The sequence below is a fragment of the Nestor notabilis genome, unplaced genomic scaffold (genome assembly GCF_000696875.1).
Source record: "Nestor notabilis isolate BGI_N333 unplaced genomic scaffold, ASM69687v1 scaffold2218, whole genome shotgun sequence".
Taxonomy (NCBI): Eukaryota; Metazoa; Chordata; class Aves; order Psittaciformes; family Psittacidae; genus Nestor; species Nestor notabilis.
Window position 1 is genome coordinate 215,773 of NW_009938551.1, and position 20,015 is coordinate 235,787.

Here is a 20,015-nt window from a genome sequence, read left to right on the forward strand (position 1 = left end):
GGCTGGAGAGGCCATCTGCACTTAGAAAAGGAAACTGGAAATAGGGAACAAAACTGCAACTCGCCTACTGAAATTGTGAGTTCTTTTGTTAGTGGCATTTTGCACAACACCAGAGTCAACTGATCTTTGTGGAATAGAAGCAAGCCGCCTCTCCAAGTTGCTGAGTTGAAAGGCTGCTGAATCAGCTGAAAATGGTAATGTCATGTTCTGCTCCTGAGAGGACTTACAGCTCCTGTGGGGTTGTCCAGACAAACGGTGCTTCAAAGTCTCAGGCGAGTAATAAGCAACTGACCTAGCATGTGTTTTCTAACACTGCCTTGTATACACTACCAGCAAAATTGTTGTCTTCTGGCTAGTCTTTTTAATTCTTATTGTGGATCATGTAAGTAGGAAGACTATAAACAAGGGGAGCATGCATCTATCTGAGTGACTACATGTACCTGCAGTTGCACTGGCATAAACTGAGCATCATGTTTTCACCAATTCCGAGAGGAATTCTCTCTGTTTATCTAGGCTTGGCATGGTTGTGTGGGATAAAGGAAATGTTTTTTGCACTGCTGTTGGAAACAATGCTATTGCTAAATATAAGCAAGTAAAAACACAGTTGAAATAGGTTGTGCTGTAATTTTGTTTCCTGTTTTACCAATCCTATTTATTTTCCTTATTTCCTACAGAACAATTCAATCAAAACATCGAAATACAACTTCTTCACTTTCCTGCCTCTCAACCTGTTTGAACAGTTTCAGCGAATAGCCAACGCTTACTTTCTTTTCTTGCTGATTTTGCAGGTATGAATCCACCGTGATGTTTCTAGCAGATTGCATTGTCTGTTATCAAAGCCTACGTACTGGTAGTTGTAATAAAGTTTAAGCTATATCCCTCTTGTGAATTAGCATCTTAGTAAAACCTTAAAGTAAATAGAAAATAGGGCAGGAAAAAAGCGATTTCCTCTCTTATCTTTGGATGTGAGGGTTTGAAATAAATGAATGAAAATTTAATTAAAGTTTTCAACAAATTGTGTACCTTTTTCATGCCCTGTCCTACCACCCTTTTTTGTCTACATCTGAGTGCTCCTGGCTGTCCTTGGATTTGCATTACTTACACCTCACATAGTAGAAAAGGAGGTTGTCTCTTATTCATAGCTTTAAAGGAAAGTTACATTAGCAGTCTTAAAGTAAAGAGCAAGAAGAACAAATCTGTAACGTGTACTGTTTTTCTGGGGAGGAAGGAGTTAACCTCAGGAAAGCTCAAGGTTGGAGGCAGTTTGCATAAAGCTGAATATTGCTGCTGCCGGCTCATCAGGGTGAGGAAGGTGTCTAATATGGAGTGTGTCAGACAGTGGCAATGCTATTGAACCCTGTGGCTCATAATGGCATTGAGTTGCACTTTGCCCATCATTGTTGGTAATACTACTCTGTCTGAAAGCTGAACACACTGAAGAAATTGATATCAGGATTTCTGCCCTTTTGCGCTTTGCTAGAATATGGGTAAATGCAGTGTGCTCTGTTGTTGCTGAGTCATACTGGGATACACATTATCAAAAAAAGGGTATGATGTCGATTATGTTTCAAGCGTGATATTTTGAATTTTAGCTTTTTAGTGCACACAAGTTTTCAAAATTACCTTTTTCAAGTGCTCTTTTTCAATTTCAGCTAAAAAAAAGCATAGGCAACATTTCTTTTAAGCTGTAGCAAAGTGCATACAATCTTCTTTGCTTATTTACAGGGAATGAATTCGGGAAATTTCAGTCCTCATCTATTTTTCAAGAGACTAGTTAAGGTGCCTGTTCAGCTAAGCTGACAGCACCATTCCTGTGTTGTTGTACTGCACTCTAGCTGTTTATCTATCAAATTCATAGCATTTCAAACTATTTGCCTTAAATTATCCCACTGTGTCTTTTGCTGAACCATCTAGGCACTATATAAAAGCATACAGCTTTTTCTGCTGGTTGCATTTAGGTGGGCTAGAGAGGGCAGCCACTGGTCTTTTGTATTTACATATTCCTCCACTTATTATTTTCCTTTCTTTCCACTCACTTCATCTCTGTAGCTCTGGAGTTCCTCTTTCTGCAGCAGGAGTGGATGTGATGGGTAGGCTGTGGGTACTCTACAATCCACTGGACACTTTGCAATCCTAATTTACAAACAACAATAAAGAGCAACCCACTACATTTCCTGACAGCTCCATATTTATAATGTACATTACAGCTTGTTTTGTAAGCAAAACATGGGTTCCCTGGCTCACCTACCTCTGTGGGGTTGCGTATAAGTAATAGAGCTGCATTTCTGTCTTTATTCTGTATTCAAGTACATTCAAGTACAACAAGGAAAATGTTGCCTTCAGCTTCTACAGAAAACAGCCGTTTGTTTCTGCCTCCTGATTTGGCAAGAAATTTCTTAGCTCCTATCTTTTCCTCCTGCAGTTGATTCCTCAGATTTCCTCGCTGGCCTGGTTTACAACGGTGGTGCCCCTAGTGCTGGTGCTGGCTGTATCAGGAGTCAAGGATGCCATCGATGATTTTGTAAGATCTGTATTGCTGACCTGTACTTTGGAGGTTGCCTGTAATTTTTCAACACAATGACTAAAGCAAATCACTTAAAATAAAGCTAGTGGCAGGCAGCTGGAGAACTGGTCTGTGGCCAAGATGGGGGCTGAGATTAGATCCCCAAATATATAATTTTTTACCTAAAAAGGAGCTAGAATTTCCAAATTACTGAGCAGCCAAACAGCTCCATTTACTTTCTTTGAAACCACTCAGTGTGTCTGAAAATGTGATCACAGATAGGTATGTCTGAACATATTCATGGAAGTCTTCTCTTAGTCTTCCACTTTGGAGAACTCATCCTCTGCCACATAGCTGCAAAATAGGCAGAAAAAACATGTGATAGGAAGTAAGCATCCATGTGGGATTTTCACACTTGTCGAGCTTTGACCAAAGTCTGCTCCCATCAGATCTGATGGTCAAAGTCCCATTGACTTCACGGAGAGACATTAGAACTGCGTTTGGCATCTGATCTTCTCTCAGAATTAAAATAATTTTGATGCTTTATGAGGACTCTGTTCAACTTTGCAAGTAGGCAGGTGAAAGGTGGTGAGGTGCTCTCAAAAGAGGCAATGCTGGAATATCTGTGGCCACTTTCCATGACAGATTTGCCTGTTGTGATGGGCAGCACCAATGCCAGCTGAGTCAGAACTGTGCTGAGAGACACATAAGGCTTTGCCCTCCTTCCCCCCAAGAGCAAGCCCTTGTGTTGCCTGCTGCTCTTTGCAGTCCGGTTATGCCCTATGTTACTAGCGTAAACATGGGCTGGACTATGACTCAGTAGTAACTCTAATCTGCCTGACCCTTTACAACCAGCTGGGTGAAAACCTAAAATGTTAATGAACTGCCTGTAGCTCTTGTGTGCTTGTTTTCTTGAAAATGCCTTTTAACATACTGATCAAATTTTCAGAATCGTCACAAAAGCGACAAACATGTCAACAACCGCCCAGTCCAGGTCCTGATCAATGGCATGTAAGTCCTTTTTCTTTTGCTGTTAACTAGGAAAAGCACTTTATTAATAATATATATGCATATATTTTAATGTGTGATTCCCAAGGATCACTAAAGAATTTAAAATTGCGTTGTCTTTCATGCCATTAGTTCACTGTGCAGTTCTGGATTATGTCTCTGGTTAGTGGCCCCAAGACACAGTACCGCAATCTCTGCTGACATTATGGCTGTGAATTTACACTGACAAAAAGTAAACTCTCTCTGTTCCATGATATACGTATGTTTAAATAAGAGATACTTTGAGACCATTGCTTTATTTTACTCCTTACCCTACAAGTGACTGGTCTAGAGAAAGGTGTCTCTTCTCATGGCAGGGGGGTTGGAACTAGATGGTCTTTAAGGTCCCTTCCAACCAAAACCATTCTATGATTCTATCATTTTATGACAATCAAGGCTATCTTCCCATATCTACTGAGGTTCATAGCATTTATTTCTGTATTAGGCAAAACCAAGCATTATAAACAAGTTATTTTAAGTTAAGAAGCATGAATAGCTTCCTTATACATGTCATAATACTTAGGGTGCTTGTAACACTGCGGACTTAGAGGCACTGGAAACCTTTCAGCTGTGTGCTTTGGACATCGTACTGCTAGCACTGTCCTTTCCTGCAGAAAAAATAACAGAGGCTTTGGCTTTTGTGGGAGACAGATGTGCTGTTTACTTGAGGCTCCATGGAGTTGAACTGTGTGTGGGACACAGCTGTAGATAGCTGTGAGGTCTCTAGTGACTTTTTTTTCTGTGCTATAGATAGCAGTATGTTGTGTAAACTCAGATGATCAAACACTTAGGAATATAACTTGAAACCAAAGAATAGGAACATACTTTTTGTGCAAGTAAAACTGTTATTTAGTTTACTGTGTATTAGTTACTGTGTCTAGGAAACATACATTGAAATAGAAATTTTCTAATATTTTGCCTTTGTTAATAAGCTGGAAGCCATAGGTACTGCCCAACTCTGACCAACACCGAAAAAGCAAGGCTGAGCTGAACTCAAGCTTCAAAACCCAGTCCTGTTTTTTTATAGCTCTTGATATTTCTCACCTCACCTTTAGATTTTGCACATTCAGCTATCATGGCTTGGTTATGTTGGCACTTGCAGCTTAGGTGGCTTTCTGTATGCTTATCTTGCTTAGTGCTGTGAAGGCCACTGCAGACACAGGCTTGGGAAGCCTGACATATGAGGAAAGACTGAGAACAGGGTTTATTCAGCCTTGGAAAAAAGAAGGCTCAGGGGAGACGTTACCACCATGATCCAGTATTTAAAGGGTTGCTATGAAGAAGATGGAGACTCCCTTTCTATAAGGAGTCTCCTGGAAAAGATGAGGGGTAATGGGCACAAGTTACTCCTGTGGAGATCTCAGTTAGACACAGAATCAGCCATTGGAATAATATCCCCAGGGAAGTGGTGGATTCCCCAACACTGGAGACTTCAGCTGGACACGGTGCTGGGACATCTAGTCCAGGTCATGCTTCGCCTAGAAAAGTTTGACCAGATGGTCCCTTTCAACCTGGTATTCTATTATTCTAGGATTCTTAGCTAGGCACATGTACAGCAAGAGCATCTGCATTGACCTTCCTGACAGCCAAGCCCACACAGAGTCAAATAGATTGCTCTGGCCTTTAGTACCACTTAGAAAAACTAACACAACTCGTAATTGTCCCAGGTGTTTGTAAAGTCTGTTACAAAAACTGGACAGTTTTTCTCTGAGACAATGTGGCTGTTTAGGAGAAGGAAGGGAGTAGTCAGTCCAGAGAGAAGGACAGTGCGTATGTTGCTCTTGTGGGACTTGGTCTCAGCGCTGCACGGGTTACCCTGATCACTGTTACTGCTTTTCTTTTTTGTATTATGGTGGTCCCTTAGCTTAGTAAGGATCAGGCCACATCACAGCAGACTCTGCTCCATCTTATCAATAGCCCAAATCCTGATGGTACCTACAGTCTGGCTTTAGGAGCCAAATCAAGTATCCTACCTTCCCTAAATGGTATATGCTTTATGTGCCTACTTACTAGGAGTTCTCTTGCAGGTTAAAGGATGAAAAATGGATGAATGTCCAAGTGGGGGATATAATAAAACTAGAAAACAACAACTTTGTGACGGTGAGTACAGTTTCTCTCCATCCTGCTCACAGTCAGTCTCTGTAAATATCTGAAATTACTCTTACCACTCACAAGAAAATTAGTCACTGGTGATGATAACTGTCTCAGAGATCTGCAGTGTGCAGAAACAACAAGCAACATTGCAGTGACATGCCTTCTGACTGTGTGAACTCATGTCCAGTCTGTCTGTTTGTGTTCAGGCTGATCTCCTGTTATTGTCAAGCAGCGAGCCACACAGCCTGACATACATTGAGACAGCTGAACTGGATGGGTAAGTGAGCCTGGCCCTTGGGTGCAATCACTGCTATCAGTGCAAGGCCAAATCTCTGGTGATGCTGGGTGCTGCAGGCCTACCTGCAATATCTTTGGTATCAAGAGTCTCCTAATATGTAGAATAAACTTTGGGTAGGTATCTTGAAAAGTAACATTTTCTGGTGGATGCTTTTGACCATTTCAGTGCAAAGATCATGTGAGGAGGGGACTTTGTCTCTTTAGTGACATTTCTTTTAACACTGAGAGTTAGTTAGAAACCTGTTCCTGCTGTTATCGCTAGTCACTGAAAGAAGCTTTCTGTTTCTTGTATTTCCCCCTTAGTCTTTTCTCTTAGCCAGATTATCCTGGTGAGATAAATCACAATGAACAGCTCCAGTAATCTCCTTTAGACCATAATATCATAATATTAATGCATGCACACTGCGAAGTCTTCTAATCATTGCTTACTCCAGGGCATAACTGGTCAAAAGTCAGAGGGCTGCAAATAATTTGCATGAATTTAAATAAACTGGAGCTGACCATCTTTATGGCACAATTTGCATTATGTGGAGCTAGCATCAGCTTGAAGAACTAAGCAAGACCATAGACATCAAGAAGTTGTGTCTCTCCCAAGACCCTACAGGTATCCCTCTGGATTTTCCCCTTGTAGTTCCTGGCACATGCTTTGAGGAAGCCCTGAACAAATGCAGTGTTGCTTTGACATTGCATTTCAAACTCCCCAGCTAGTCAGTCACAGGATCCAGGATCGGAATACTATGGGAGAAGATTCAGAGCTCTCCTGTATTCCCAGATACATCAGGATTCAGTGTGGTACGAGTGGCAGGATACACAATGAGATGGATGCTTAGGGAGCTGAGATGCTTGGTCTTGCACTTGTGAAATGAGAAGACAGAGCCACCTTTTTTGGTACCATTATACCATGCTGGGGAGGGACTCTTCATTAGGGACTCTAGTGGTAGGACAAGGGGTAACGGGTTTAAACTTAAACGGGAACTTTAGGTTAGATATAAGGAAGAAGTTCTTCACAGTGAGGGTGGTGAGGCACTGGAATAGGTTGCCCAAGGAAGTTGTGAATGCTCCAACCCTGGAGGAGTTTAAGGCCAGGCTGGACAGAGCCTTGGGCGACATAGTTCAGTGTGTGGTGTCCCTGCTCATGGCAGTGGGGTTGGAACTAGATGATCTTAAGGTCCTTTCCAACCCTAGCTATTCTGTGATTCTATGATTCTATGTCCAGAATTCCTCTGGACTGCCTGTCTTTGCCACTGAAAGAGACAACTATTCTATGATTCTATGATTAACTGCACCTTTTGGCCACGTAAAACATGTACATGATGGCATGGTCCATCAGATGCCTAAGGAAGAAGACTATCCTCAAGAACAGAAGCACTCAGGGAGAACTTTCAGTTCATATATGACTCTCAGTTCATATTTTTGTCTCATGTTATTTGTCACAGTGAAACAAACCTGAAGGTGAAGCAAGCACTGACAGTCACTGCAGAGCTTGGAGAAGATCTTCAGAAACTGACAGAGTTTAATGGTGAGTCTATATAGAAAGGTCACGGTCCAGAGGATCTGCCCAAACACCAGAGTCCAGAGAGTGCCTGGGAGTCTCCTGCTTCCTGCTGGGACTCCTTTGGATGCAGAAAAGCAAAATGGGCACATTGTAGTCTGTACAACAGATATCAACAGCATATGTAGAGAAAGAGGTCCATCTTTGCTTGCAGGTCTCAGTGCTGTGCACGGCTATAACCTAAAACTGCATTTGTGGCAATTCTCCTGGCTGCATGTTTTTCTTTATCATTTCTCTGCACATGGTGAGACTGCCCACCCTGAACCTCAGTGAAAGAATTCATGTAATTGCACGGTGGAAACTGTATTTCTAAAACTTTATGCTCAGATCTGGTCTCAAAATATTTTCACACTGCACTTTTTTACTGATGCAGCAATGTTAATGTGTCCATTACATTTAGCTTTTGAGCAGCAGCACTTTCCAGACATCGTGCAGCCCTGAGGACTAACCCTGTGCACACAGGACGGGTGACTTCTTCCCAGCCTGATGCCTCACCTTGCCAGCATTTCTCTCCTTTCTTAATGCCACGATAAAGACTGCATTTTGAGATATTTAAAGACAAGCAGTACAGATGTGGTTAATGAGCAATGTGTCCTTTCTTAGCACTGTTTTGTGTATCAAATATAGGATAGGGTAGGATAGGATAGGATAGGATAGGATAGGATAGGATAGGATAGGACAGAATATTTCAGTTGGAAGGGACCTGCAAAGATCATCTAGTCCACCTGTCTGACAAATTCAGGGCTGAACAAAAGTTCATGTTGTTAAGGGCATTGTCCAAATGCTTCTTAAAACCTGACAGGTCTGGGGCATCAACCACCTCTCTAGGAAGCCTGTTCCAGTGTTTCACCACCCTCTTGGTCAAGAAATACTTCCTAATGTCCAGTGTGAACTTCCCCTGGCACAGCTTTGAACTATTCCCACACATCCTGTCACTGGATACCAGGGAATATATAGCAGCACATACACAGAAAGGAGCCAGACCTATCCAAACTAGAATGCCCATTGCTCACACATCATCTGTCTGCAGAGAGAGGATGGAGGCACAGACCAAGTGGTGTTAGTCACGCCCTGCAGTGCCCTGGCTTAGATACAAGGGCACAACTATGGGAAGAGCAAGTATGGCAAGGGTGGAGTGAGTGCTGCTGTCCTTGGAACATCTCAAGGACTGCAGACTCTCAGGAAATATTTTTAGAGAAAGAACAAGAATAATTTCTTAAAAATTCTCTTTTAAGTAACTAGATGATTCCAGGACACACGGTGGGGACTGTTTCTGGTAAAATCATGCAAAATCAAGGGTTTTTCTTCTGCCTTCTACATGGGGGTTTTACGCAATAATGTGTGTGGTCTCAGCTGAGTGTCAGCTCAGTACATAAGGATTTCTCTGAAGAGATGTCTGAGATTCTGAGTGTTTTAGGTCTTAAGAAAGATGTTTTTACAGGTGCAGTTTGATGCTTTAAGTTAATAGTGAGAGTGGCATGCCTTAATTATTTTTCTGAAGGCACTGCACTGTCAATTTGTAAGCAAAATCTTTACCTTCAGTAATTTTTCAAGCATTTTTTTTGTGTAATGCTTATCTAAGGGTACATCTTGAAAGTACGTGATGAAAAAAATATTTCGAAATCTTTTGGAAAATTAAAACCTTTCCTTTCTAGATATTTATTTGTCCTGTAAGTCTCTGTTTAAGTTATTTTGTAAATAAAAGTGGCCTCTTCACAATACTTAAAATGAATAAAATGTTTCCCAGGATTATTTATATTTGGCAGAGTACTGGGAAGAGTGCCTGGAATCAGACCCAACCGTGCATTTCCCCCAGCAAACGTCTGTAGAAGTATTTAAATATTTATGTAACTCTTTATCTAATTATTTCTTAAGACAGGAAGAGAGGAAAGGGTTGAACAGCTAATACATGCACTCAGTGGAATGCTTAATGTGAGTTATGATGTTTGTTGACATCATGATGGTTCAGATAAGGAAGATGCTTGCAAGACACTGAACTTCTTTATTTGATTTGAGGAACCGGGACATGAGAAAGGAAAAAATACTTTTCAGTTACTGATGGCTTATCACATGTAGAATTGGCAGCACTTAACTCTTTTAGGTGAAATGCATTCCAGACACCTTCTCGCTGTTTATGGGAGGAAGAGATAGGAGGCATGGTACCTCACTGAGGTGTCTTCAGCTGCAGATTTCCTGGGGTCAGTGCAGGGTTTCTGGGTGAATCTCCAGAGCTTCTCATTTTTTTATGATCAATGTAACAATCACAATCTCTTTTGATCAAAAAAAGTCAGCATACCAGTAACCCAGACCCAGCCTCTTACTGGAAAGCAGATGTGGATGTTAATACACAAGATGAATATGGGTTGTACCTCAGCTGGCATGAGGAGGTACAGCCTTCCTGGTGGGGGATCACACCAAGAGTTTGGTTCATCAGCCTCTTGTGCTGTGTTTCAGGTTGCACTGCAAAGACTCTGTTTCATCTGTGCTTTTCAAAGGGTTACAAGGGCTGCAGTGAGACGGGCCTGGTTACTATAGACTTCTAGGAATGATGGAGCACAGGTCTGGTTGTTGTTGGATTAACTAAGTGATAAAACAGAAGACCAGCATAGTCATTAGCATGAGCTCTGATGTCACAGCTGTCACTGAACTTACTAATCACTTCATCTTTCACGTCTGGTGATTTGTCTGTGCTAGGGTAGACCTACTTTTCTATGAAAAGAACATCCATTCTTGATTTCAAAATTTGCAGCAGAAGAGGCTACCACAATACTTAAAGTTGTGTTTTTCTTCTGTACTTCTCTGGATTTCATTTCCAGCCTCTTGAGCCTGGTGTGTTTTGCCTGAGAACAGCTGGAAGAGCTGTATTCTCTGCAAATGCTAATCCTTATGTAGATATTTGTGGTCTGAGTTCAAAATAACTTTAATGCTCCTGCTGATTAACTGAACAGATTGAACTCTTGGATTCCCTTTCAATAGGCATATTTGTATTTTCCAGTTCTTTTCAAGACATCCACAGGACTCTGGCTTGAATCGTTAGATATCAGATGTAAATGTTGATTTGAATAATAATTTTTGTACCAAAGTGTCTGTGTTTACAGTATTTTGTGAACACGTTTTATTACAAGAAGTAAATATAAAGCATGGAAATAGAAACAGGCTCTCCAATCACTTACAGCGTCAGCTGCGTAGCCAAAGAAGGTAGCAGTATCTTTTTTTCATTTGCCTCTGGGAGTTAAATTATAAAGCAGATGAAATAAAAAATAAAAAATGAACAAAGACACCTCAATTACTCTTTTGCAACCTTCAGGCTATGATTTTTCTCGCTTGGACTCCTGCAGTTTTAAAGAAAATGGAATAGGAATCATGTGAGGTTAGCACTTTTAGCTAGTTATCCTGTGACATCCTACCACTATGAACTTGCTGTGAAAGGACTAAAAGTATGTTGCTGTATCAACATTTATTCTCATCCACATAAAACTATGGAAACTTTGTTTTGGTACTATACCAAAACAAATTGCCATGTTAAAAGAATACAGTAATTCCAAATCCATTGTAATCCTTTAGATTATGACATGAATATGGGGAAGAAGCAATATGCCAAAACATCAGTAAATACAAGATGGGAACGGCAGGGTCAAGAGGGGACTGCAGCTACAGTGTGAAATATTCCCTGTTGGGGAACAGTTGAGAATGCAGTAATGACTGACATCTTTCTGGGCCAAGATTTCCAATTTTGTTTTTACCTTCCTTTTATAGGTGAAGTCAAATGTGAGGCACCAAATAACAAACTAGATAAGTTCACAGGAACTCTTATTCTTCGAGGAGAGAAGTATGCCCTGGACAACGAGAAGATGTTGCTGAGGGGCTGCATTATTAGGAACACAGAATGGTGCTTTGGTCTTGTGATTTATGCTGGTAAGTAGGAAATATTGATATGTAAATTGCAGAGCACAGCAGCAGTAGCGTTGTCATACATCACACTCAGCACACACAAAGGAACCAAGTATTTTTCTCTTTGGAAAATTGGCTTCTACCAGGTACAAGAACAAAAGCAAAACATAACATGAGATCCCTTGGCTCAACTCTAGGCTAGAAATTATGCATATTACAGGGGATTTTAATCTGAGATTTTTTTATAATGATTTATAAGAGAAAACTGGATTGAAATGTCACATTACAACATCCAATTCCATCTTGCTTAAGTGCTTTAGTAAGCATAAGTAGTCTTTTATTTCAGAAATGCATGCTGCAAAGTACTTGAGAGAAGTCTTGATCAATCAGCTTGAAAGAATATAAGAATTAAATCTGCTTAACAATTAAAGCTGAATTAAATCAGCCTTTGCTAGCCCACAGGTTGCCAACTGGAGCCTTCCTTTTCCCAGACTTTTGAAAATTTTTCACTCTTACCTGTATTTGATCAAAAAATACGTATTGTTTCTGTATGATTGTAATTCATACTAGAATATCAGAGTTATCAATAATATTATTGTAGAGCATTAGATCTATGCTTTTTATAAGCATAAACCTTCTATTGTTTCTATACTGATGTAGACATGTGAGATGATGTATAATATGTCACTAATAAAACAGCACTATCAGGTATTCTGTGAAAAGTAATTAAGCCTGAAAGGGAGGACTGACTGCTGAAAGAAGAGAGCAGGGTCAAAATCCAGAATTAATGGCTTTATGTGACTCTCTTCGTACAACGTATGGCAAGTGACTTAACCTTCTTCTGCCTAAGTTTCCCACCGGCACTGTAAGCTGTATATACCTGCCTTCAAGAAAGCTGTGATGGGTATTTATGCTGTAAAGTACAGTGGGGTCTCAGAGGGAATCAGCTTTAGAACAGCTAAGCTTTATTACTAAAATTAATGAGTGTGTTTCATCTCCAGGGCCAGACACCAAACTAATGCAGAACAGTGGAAAAACAACTTTTAAGCGGACGAGCATTGATCGGCTCATGAATGTCCTTGTGTTACTGGTAAGTCTGATTAAGGTATCTTCATTTCTTCAGATATATTCATCATTTCCAGGTGCTCCACCTCTTTGTCAACACAAATGAGGGAGTATCAGAAGTGAGTAATGATAAAAAGAAAAATTATGCAATAATTTACTAGCAGCCTGAGTTCTGCAGCACTTCTGCCAGCCCATCTTGCAAAGCAAGGCCATTACATTGGCAGCATTAAGGACCTTCTGAGCTTGTAATTTGGTCTGTTCTCCCTTGCTCTGTATTTTTTGTGAGAATCATTTTGAAGCCTGCAAATGCCTTCTTTGCCTAGTATTTTTGTCATTTTCTATTTAAATAAACATTAGCAGTTCTCCCTCTTCGTCCTGATTTCTCAGCATCTCTGCTGACATCTGCACAGCACTTGATAATTGAATTTGTTAATTTACATGATGTAGCTTCTGACTTAACGCATTATGATAAAATATTAGACATGATCTCATTAATACTCAAAACCCGGTAGTTTTAGCATCTGGGAAATTTGAGAACACTAATCTTCTATAGCAGGCACTCTCCTCAAACTGGAAAACACATCTGATTTGAGAGGTAAACTTGTCAGTAGTTTTAACAAATGTCAAATACACAATGAGAACAATCAGTCATTTGAATAACCTCCCCAGGGAAGTGGTGGATACCCCAACACTGGACAGTTTTAAGGTTTGGCTGGACATGGTGACGGGCCACCTAGTCGAGGTTGTGCTTTGCCTGTAAAGGTTGAACCAGATGATTCTTGAAGGTCCCTTCAAACCTGATATTCTATGATTCTGTGATTCTATGAAATACTTCCAGGCAGAGGTAGTGATTCTTTTACAAGACTCTCCTAAGATTCTAATGCTTGAGTTCAAAGCAAGTCAGGGGAGGAATACATACACTCTGTCATGGCTTTACTCAGTGTTGCCTGAAAAGCACCTCTTTAGTTTCAGGTTTTTAGTTTCCTTTGCGTGCAAGTTTGTCATGCTTTTTCATGCATACTGCACCACCTTCAGTGTATGATACTGGGAAGGTCTGGTGGCCACTGTTCCCTTTTCTTCCCTCCTACCCTTACTCTCCAGCCCAACCTGACAGCCAGGATCCATCCCCAGATGTCGTAGCAAGCCCTGGAAAAGGCATCTAACAGCCATCTCTCCACCACAGCAAGGCTATCTTGAGCTCTCCCGGTCCTCTGGGACTTCATGCCTCCTTAGCATTGGAGCACAAATGTCTCCAGGATGGCACCACTCCCCCTCTTTGCCACTTCATCCTAGCTCCTGTCCTCCTGCTTCTTTCTCAGGATCCCAAAAGCTCTTTAGATGTTAGTAGACAGGGCCAGCTGTGCCTCTCTGAGACTGGAATTGTACCAAAGCAGTGATTAGCCCAACTCCCTCATCTATGAAGCAGTGTTCTGAACATCTGCATGTTCAGCACAGAGAGCTGCTCCAGCCTCATCTTCAACCTCCCTTGAGTCCTTGCTCCATATACAGTAAGAACATACCCTTGACTTTAGTAACCTTACATTAATCTCTGCCAAGCGAAAATCTTGATTACCATTATCAGCTTGTTTTCCTCAGTGTTTTCTTCCATTACACAGGGACAGCAAGAGAACAGTAAAAACAAACGAGGTTTGGGCCTCTTATGGTCAAATTTTTGCAAGCATTTGAAAAATTTCACATTTTCTTACATGTTCTGCTGTGCTCTAGCTGGAGAGGAGGATGGGCTGTGGGGGATCCACAATGCAGAGAAATGGAGTAGAAGAAAACTGAATAGGGAACTTGGAATGTAGTGTTTGACTAAGATTCGCCAAATCTCCTTTCACAAGTTAAGGGTCCCACCCAGAGATTTCAGTCTGTTTTGCCTCACTTCATGAAAACAAACAAGATGAATTTACCTCCTGGCTCTGTTTTAAAAAACTGAGCAAGTTGCAGCTGATTGCATCAGCCTTTGCCTGTGTTCTTGGGCGCTGATGGAGCCAAGGGTGTGTTTTTCTGCTTTACACATTTTAAGACACCTAACATTTTGGTGTCTAAGTAAAGCTCTGTCCTACCCTAAGCACCAGGCTCTTGGCACGTCCAAGGGAATGTGGCATCAAGTCCTTCCAGCTCTTTGGGTGTCGGAAGTTACAAAGCATGGTCATAAAAAGAGACAGTATATTGTGTGTTTGAGATTGGAAATACAAAGCAGCCACCACTTGTTATAAATAGCTCATTTTAAGTATAATGAAACTTGTTCCATTTTAACACAGACAAAGCTGGTTTGTGGTTAATTGTCCATAGAACTCCCAGGCCCAAAGCGGTGTTTAAGCAGGGGTCACCAAAGGAGTCCTGGTTAAATGTTGCCTTGGTCTATCCCCACAAGGGTTAATCAGGAGTTAACCTTTCCAGGTGGCAACCATAAATGTTTGGAAGTGTTTCTCAGGGCTCTGAGAGAGAAGAGAATGTTCCTGCAATGGGAAAGCAGCAGCCAGTTCTAGGAATGCTTTTTCTTCCAAAACTTGCTTTTTAGGAGGCTTGGGGGAGCCTGTTTTCAGAGAAATAGGGCTGTCACCTTCATCTCTTAAACAACTTCATGCTTCAAATCCTGGAGCAGAACTCAAAGTGCCAATAAAGAAGCCAAGACAGTTTTAATTCACAGTCCAACAGGAAACGTTTGTCATAAGTCACCTCCTCTTTATAAAAATCCTACCCAGTCCCATAGAGGATCTCTTGCAGGCAGTGCATGGGCAGGACACAGAGAGGGATGTTGTTCACGCTGAGAAGCCCTGTGAGCAGGCATAAGCCTATGATCAGGGATTTCTCACATCCTTCTCTTTTGGAGCTGTGGTTATGATTACAACACCCTGCACACAGTTGTTTCTCTGCACAGAAATTAATCTCCAGGGCCTATGTCAACTACTCAGTCTTTTGCAGTTGTCTCAAACAGCATGTTAGTGAACTTTGTGTGAGCATGATTATTGCACGCTAGTTGAGTGTGAGGGATGATTTGCCACGTCAAATACATATAAAACAAAATGTACATAGAGCAAGTGCACTTGTAGACAAGACCTGCTGTGATATGGGATAGGTCAGCTGCTGTCTTGCCCTATGTGTATTTCTGTTGCTGAATCACACACTGAATTTCATACATGGATTGTGGTATTCTACCAACTGACAATTTTTAGCCCATGGGGCAGCATGGAATCATTCAGGGTACAGTACTAAGACAGAAGAGCCAGCAGGCTCTTCCAATTAATTTCTTTCACAAGAAATTTACAGACAGGTTCTGCTGAGAGAAGTAATAGTTTTTATTTTACCAACAGAAATATCTATAAAAATAGATAGAAATGGCCAGCTGAGGTCCTCCAGGCAGTTTCTATTACCAAGTTGCAGCCAGATATTTGAGGACCCACAGCTCAACTCTACTGAGTTTGCATGTTCTGCAGCCATCTGTCCATGAGCACCTGGTTTAGGTGTCCACTTGGGACTTAAATCCCATGCTGTTTGAGGTCTTGTGATACCAAATTGCCAGACTCTACACTGTGTAATTTTATTGTTGAGGTAGAAGTGTCATAATTTTGCTGGTTTTCTTCCTTCACCCCTAGGAACATTTTCTGTGATTCAGGCTGTTCAATCCAATATATCATTAGGGTCTTCTGATTAACCTGTATGTAATAAATTCCTTGTTTCTAAAACTCAATGTTTTGGGTTTTTGTTTGTTTGTTTTGGGTTTTTTTCCAGATCTTTGCATTTCTAGCACTGATGTGTCTTAGCCTAGCCATTGGTAATGGCATCTGGGAGTGTGATAAAGGCTACTACTTCCAGGTCTACCTGCCCTGGGCAGAAGGCGTCAACTCTGCCTCCTATTCTGGCTTCCTCATGTTCTGGTCATACGTGATCATACTAAACACAGTGGTGCCAATTTCACTCTACGTCAGGTATGTGCCATAAACTCCTTTCATGTTTCATCTTAGACATGCAGCTTTTTGTCTTAGGTGCGAGCAGCATTTTCCTTAAACACAAATGCAACGTTGTTGTGGACAACCTCCCACAATGACAGCAATGCTTTTTTCTTATTTCTGCTGCCTTTGGAGGTCTTTAACAGGATTGGAGAGGGAACAGCAGTAAGTCCTGAAAGAGGAAAGGATGATTTTGCAGTTAAAGGGGAGGTGTAGGTGCAGGATGCTATAGGAGTAAGTCTATGGTTAGTGTCTTGTTCTCTCCCACTTACAGTGCCCATCAAACTGGGATGGCATGTTCTTTGCAGTGGCTGTAGGTCTTGTGTGAGGAGTGGATTGCCAAGTAAGTAGGTGTAATCAAGTTGACAATACATAGTGCTTGATGTTCTATGAGCAGAGTGAATGCTTCCACTTCCCAGAGAATGTAGTGTTATGTTGGTTATTGCAGATAGGCAAGTAGGAGTAAAGAGAAGGCAGCGTGTCCATGATGTTCTCAAAACCTTGAGTCTGGGGTGTAGGCTAAGGAGGCCTGTGTAGTTTATCATTGCACCTAACTCTTCAGATGACTTTGCTACTAAGATTCTCTTTTGTGTTGGTAAACATAAGGAATCAATCCTGTTCCTGGCCAGTATGTCACACTAGCATCAAAGCGGAAATTCATGTCATCTGCGAGCTGATATGTCTTCTTGGTTGTACAGAGCTACACAATAACTTGCTTGTTGTAGAGCTCTGTGTTGTTTGAGCTGTGGCTGTGTTCATCCCCCAATACTGGGTTCAGCCTAGCCCAGAGCCCTGCTCCCTGCTGGAGACCAACCCCACCTAAGCATCACTCCCAAAACTGCACCAAGTGAAACCCACAGCTCCTGCCTCACTTTTCAGTCTGAAAACTTCTGAAACTCCTCAAATACATCTGTAAGACGTTGTTTTGTAAATAAGGAAAGGAATTTCTGTAAACCTAATGGATCATTTCACCGTGACATGCTTCATCACAGCATACTAAGTTGCATACTACAAGCTATTTAAGGACAACCTGACGAGTACACCCTGTGATTACCTTCAAAACTGTCTTCTAATCACAATCGTTAATGGTCATGCTGAAGATAGTGTCCCTTAAACTAATCAATATTCCACCACCTTCTCTTTCTGTTTCACCAGTGTAGAGATTATACGCTTGGGTAACAGTTTCTACATTGACTGGGACCGTAAAATGTATTATCCGCCAAAGGACACACCAGCTCAGGCCCGTACCACTACACTCAATGAAGAGCTGGGGCAGATCGAGTACATCTTCTCAGACAAAACAGGAACTCTCACTCAGAACATCATGTGTTTCAACAAGTGCTCCATCAATGGCAAATCCTATGGTATGTCATCTATCCATCTTATTCTCCAAGTTTTATTCCATTGTGTGACTCTTTGTTCACAGAGACTAAATGTGATATCTAGAAGAGAGGGTCTTGTAAGAAGCTGCAGTGATCAAGTGCAGGCCTGACCATCAAGGACATCACTTGCATATCTTAATACTGTTTTCTTATCCCTTGCTTCTCCTTTTTGCCACCTTTTTACCTCCCTTTTTCTGCCCCAGTATCCTCCCAGCTAAAGAACTGTCACCTTATTATTTTTTCCTCATTGGTCCCAGTTTTACTACATCTGTAGTCAAATTTTGTTTTTTCTGATATAACTACCTAGGTAGTCTCAGCCTTTTATGATATTGTTGACATGGTTACCCAGGTATTTCTAACCTTGCAAAACATAACACATAACTAACTCCCCTTAACTACTTGTGAAATCAGCCATTCCTCAAGGGGTTATATGCAAATTTTGTCAGCTTCTCACACTGTTATCCATTACATTTAGCAATTTCTCAGGTCGTGAGCAGAGATTTTCCACATCCTGCTCAGGAAGCTGAACCTTTGGTCAGCACTTAGTCGATGGCCTGGTCCTTTGTCTTTAAACCCTGACATACTTCACCTACCAGAAGAGGGAAAAGTTTGTAGGGAGTTGGAAAAAAACGGGAAACAAAATCTGTTAGTTCTGTTAGATCCTAACAGTAAATGACTTAGAAGGCTCCCACATTGTATGGCTCCAGGCAGTTTTCTTCATACTACTCAAGAGGTGCTAACAATTCACAATCTGACTAATTGGTTATCACCATTAAACTCCCCAAGAGAAATTAGTCACAGCTTATTCAGAGATTGATGCTTGTTTTGCCTGTGTCAGACCTTTCTGATGACTAGTGTACCAGAAAGCATGTCTTTTTCCTCAGTGCTATCAGCTAGCCTGATAAAAGAAGTTATTTCTTCCTATAAATCTTGTTTTGTGTATATTTAGAGACCAGCATATCTCAAACAGCACTACTATTCTAGCCAACATTAGCGGTGGTAAACAGTCTGAAAAATACTGTCTGTTCCTTTGTGCATTCTTAGTTGACATTTCCAAAGTGGACGTCACCACTAGCATAGATGTAGGGCTGGGGTTCAAGAAATTAATGGCAAATATTTAGAAAGAAGGCAGATGGTATGTTGAGTATAGTTTTGTAAATGCTTGGCTTCTTCCTAGGAATGTGCTTTGAAGTTGCTGCTCAGGGGCATATGGGAAAGCCATTGCAGAAAGGATGAATCCCTGCTGCCATGGAAGGTACACCAGAAACTTAAGCTTCCCATTGGGAATGAGATGTCCAAAAGCTTCTCAGTTACAGTTCCCAGGGAATCAACTGATGTGCAGGTCTCAGGAGAAATGACTTCTAAGTTTCTTCTACACCCTCAGGGCTTTTGTGAAGAAGTACAAGTACCAACAATTTACTTTGGTCACATTTGAGGTTGCTAGTGCAGGTATGGATCTATCATTCATGAAATTCACTGCATTTCAGACTTATTTCAATGAAGTGTTGAATCTGGCTGGGCTGGGTGGAGTCCAGACCTTCCAAGTGAATTTATTCTTCAGGTAGAAGAAGCTTCATTAGTGTTTCCTGGAGATGGGATGTCTTCCATTTCTGTGACCACATCTGTTCAGGGAAAATGAGCCTTGCTACCTAGACATATGAAGAATGGACTTTGACAATTCCTTCTCTGTGGTTGTTCAGGGACTGTTGTAAACCCAGTATGATCCAGGAGCTAGACTTTGCCTCACATTCCAAAGGGATGTACCTGCTGTACAAGAGAAGTCATACTGTGAAAACACCTTCATTTCCTACCTAGCAGTGCATCCTTTCTGGGTACAGCTTAAGCCAAGTGTTCTCTACCCAAAAGCCATTCATTTTTATGGTAACTGCTTTGTGTTTAAAGCATCAGTCAGTCTCTCTATTTTGTCATGGATTAACATAGAAACTGATCGATAGGACTCATTAGTCTCTGGTGCCCATGTCAAGATATTTACACTTACTGAAACTTTTCAATTAGACTCTAGCTTCAAAACATTTTGACCAAGTTTTGTTGTAGAGAAGCTCAGAGACTACACTTACCTGGAGTTTGTGTCTATAACCTGTCTTTCTTGATTGTAGGTGATGTGTATGATATGTCTGGGCAAAGGTTAGAAATAAATGAGGTAAGTGCTCAAGTGCTATCAGGGTCTGAGCTTTCACTGAATCTGCTGTCTGTCTAAACTCTTGACC

The 20,015-nt window shown here is 41.2% G+C and overlaps 1 protein-coding gene across 1 annotated transcript in view; it reads left to right on the top strand.

Annotated features, from left to right (window-relative positions):
* The window catches only part of LOC104409489 (phospholipid-transporting ATPase ID-like), a 96,988-nt gene that overhangs the window by 54,114 nt on the left and 22,859 nt on the right, over positions 1–20,015 (top strand). Inside the window, exons 3-13 of the mRNA XM_010019366.1 lie at positions 675–788; positions 2,423–2,521; positions 3,453–3,514; positions 5,578–5,650; positions 5,851–5,921; positions 7,378–7,460; positions 11,250–11,408; positions 12,386–12,474; positions 16,188–16,384; positions 17,561–17,769; positions 19,905–19,948. Of these exons, the coding sequence (XP_010017668.1) occupies positions 675–788; positions 2,423–2,521; positions 3,453–3,514; positions 5,578–5,650; positions 5,851–5,921; positions 7,378–7,460; positions 11,250–11,408; positions 12,386–12,474; positions 16,188–16,384; positions 17,561–17,769; positions 19,905–19,948 (1,200 nt within the window). The remainder of the gene's footprint in view (positions 1–674; positions 789–2,422; positions 2,522–3,452; positions 3,515–5,577; positions 5,651–5,850; positions 5,922–7,377; positions 7,461–11,249; positions 11,409–12,385; positions 12,475–16,187; positions 16,385–17,560; positions 17,770–19,904; positions 19,949–20,015) is intronic.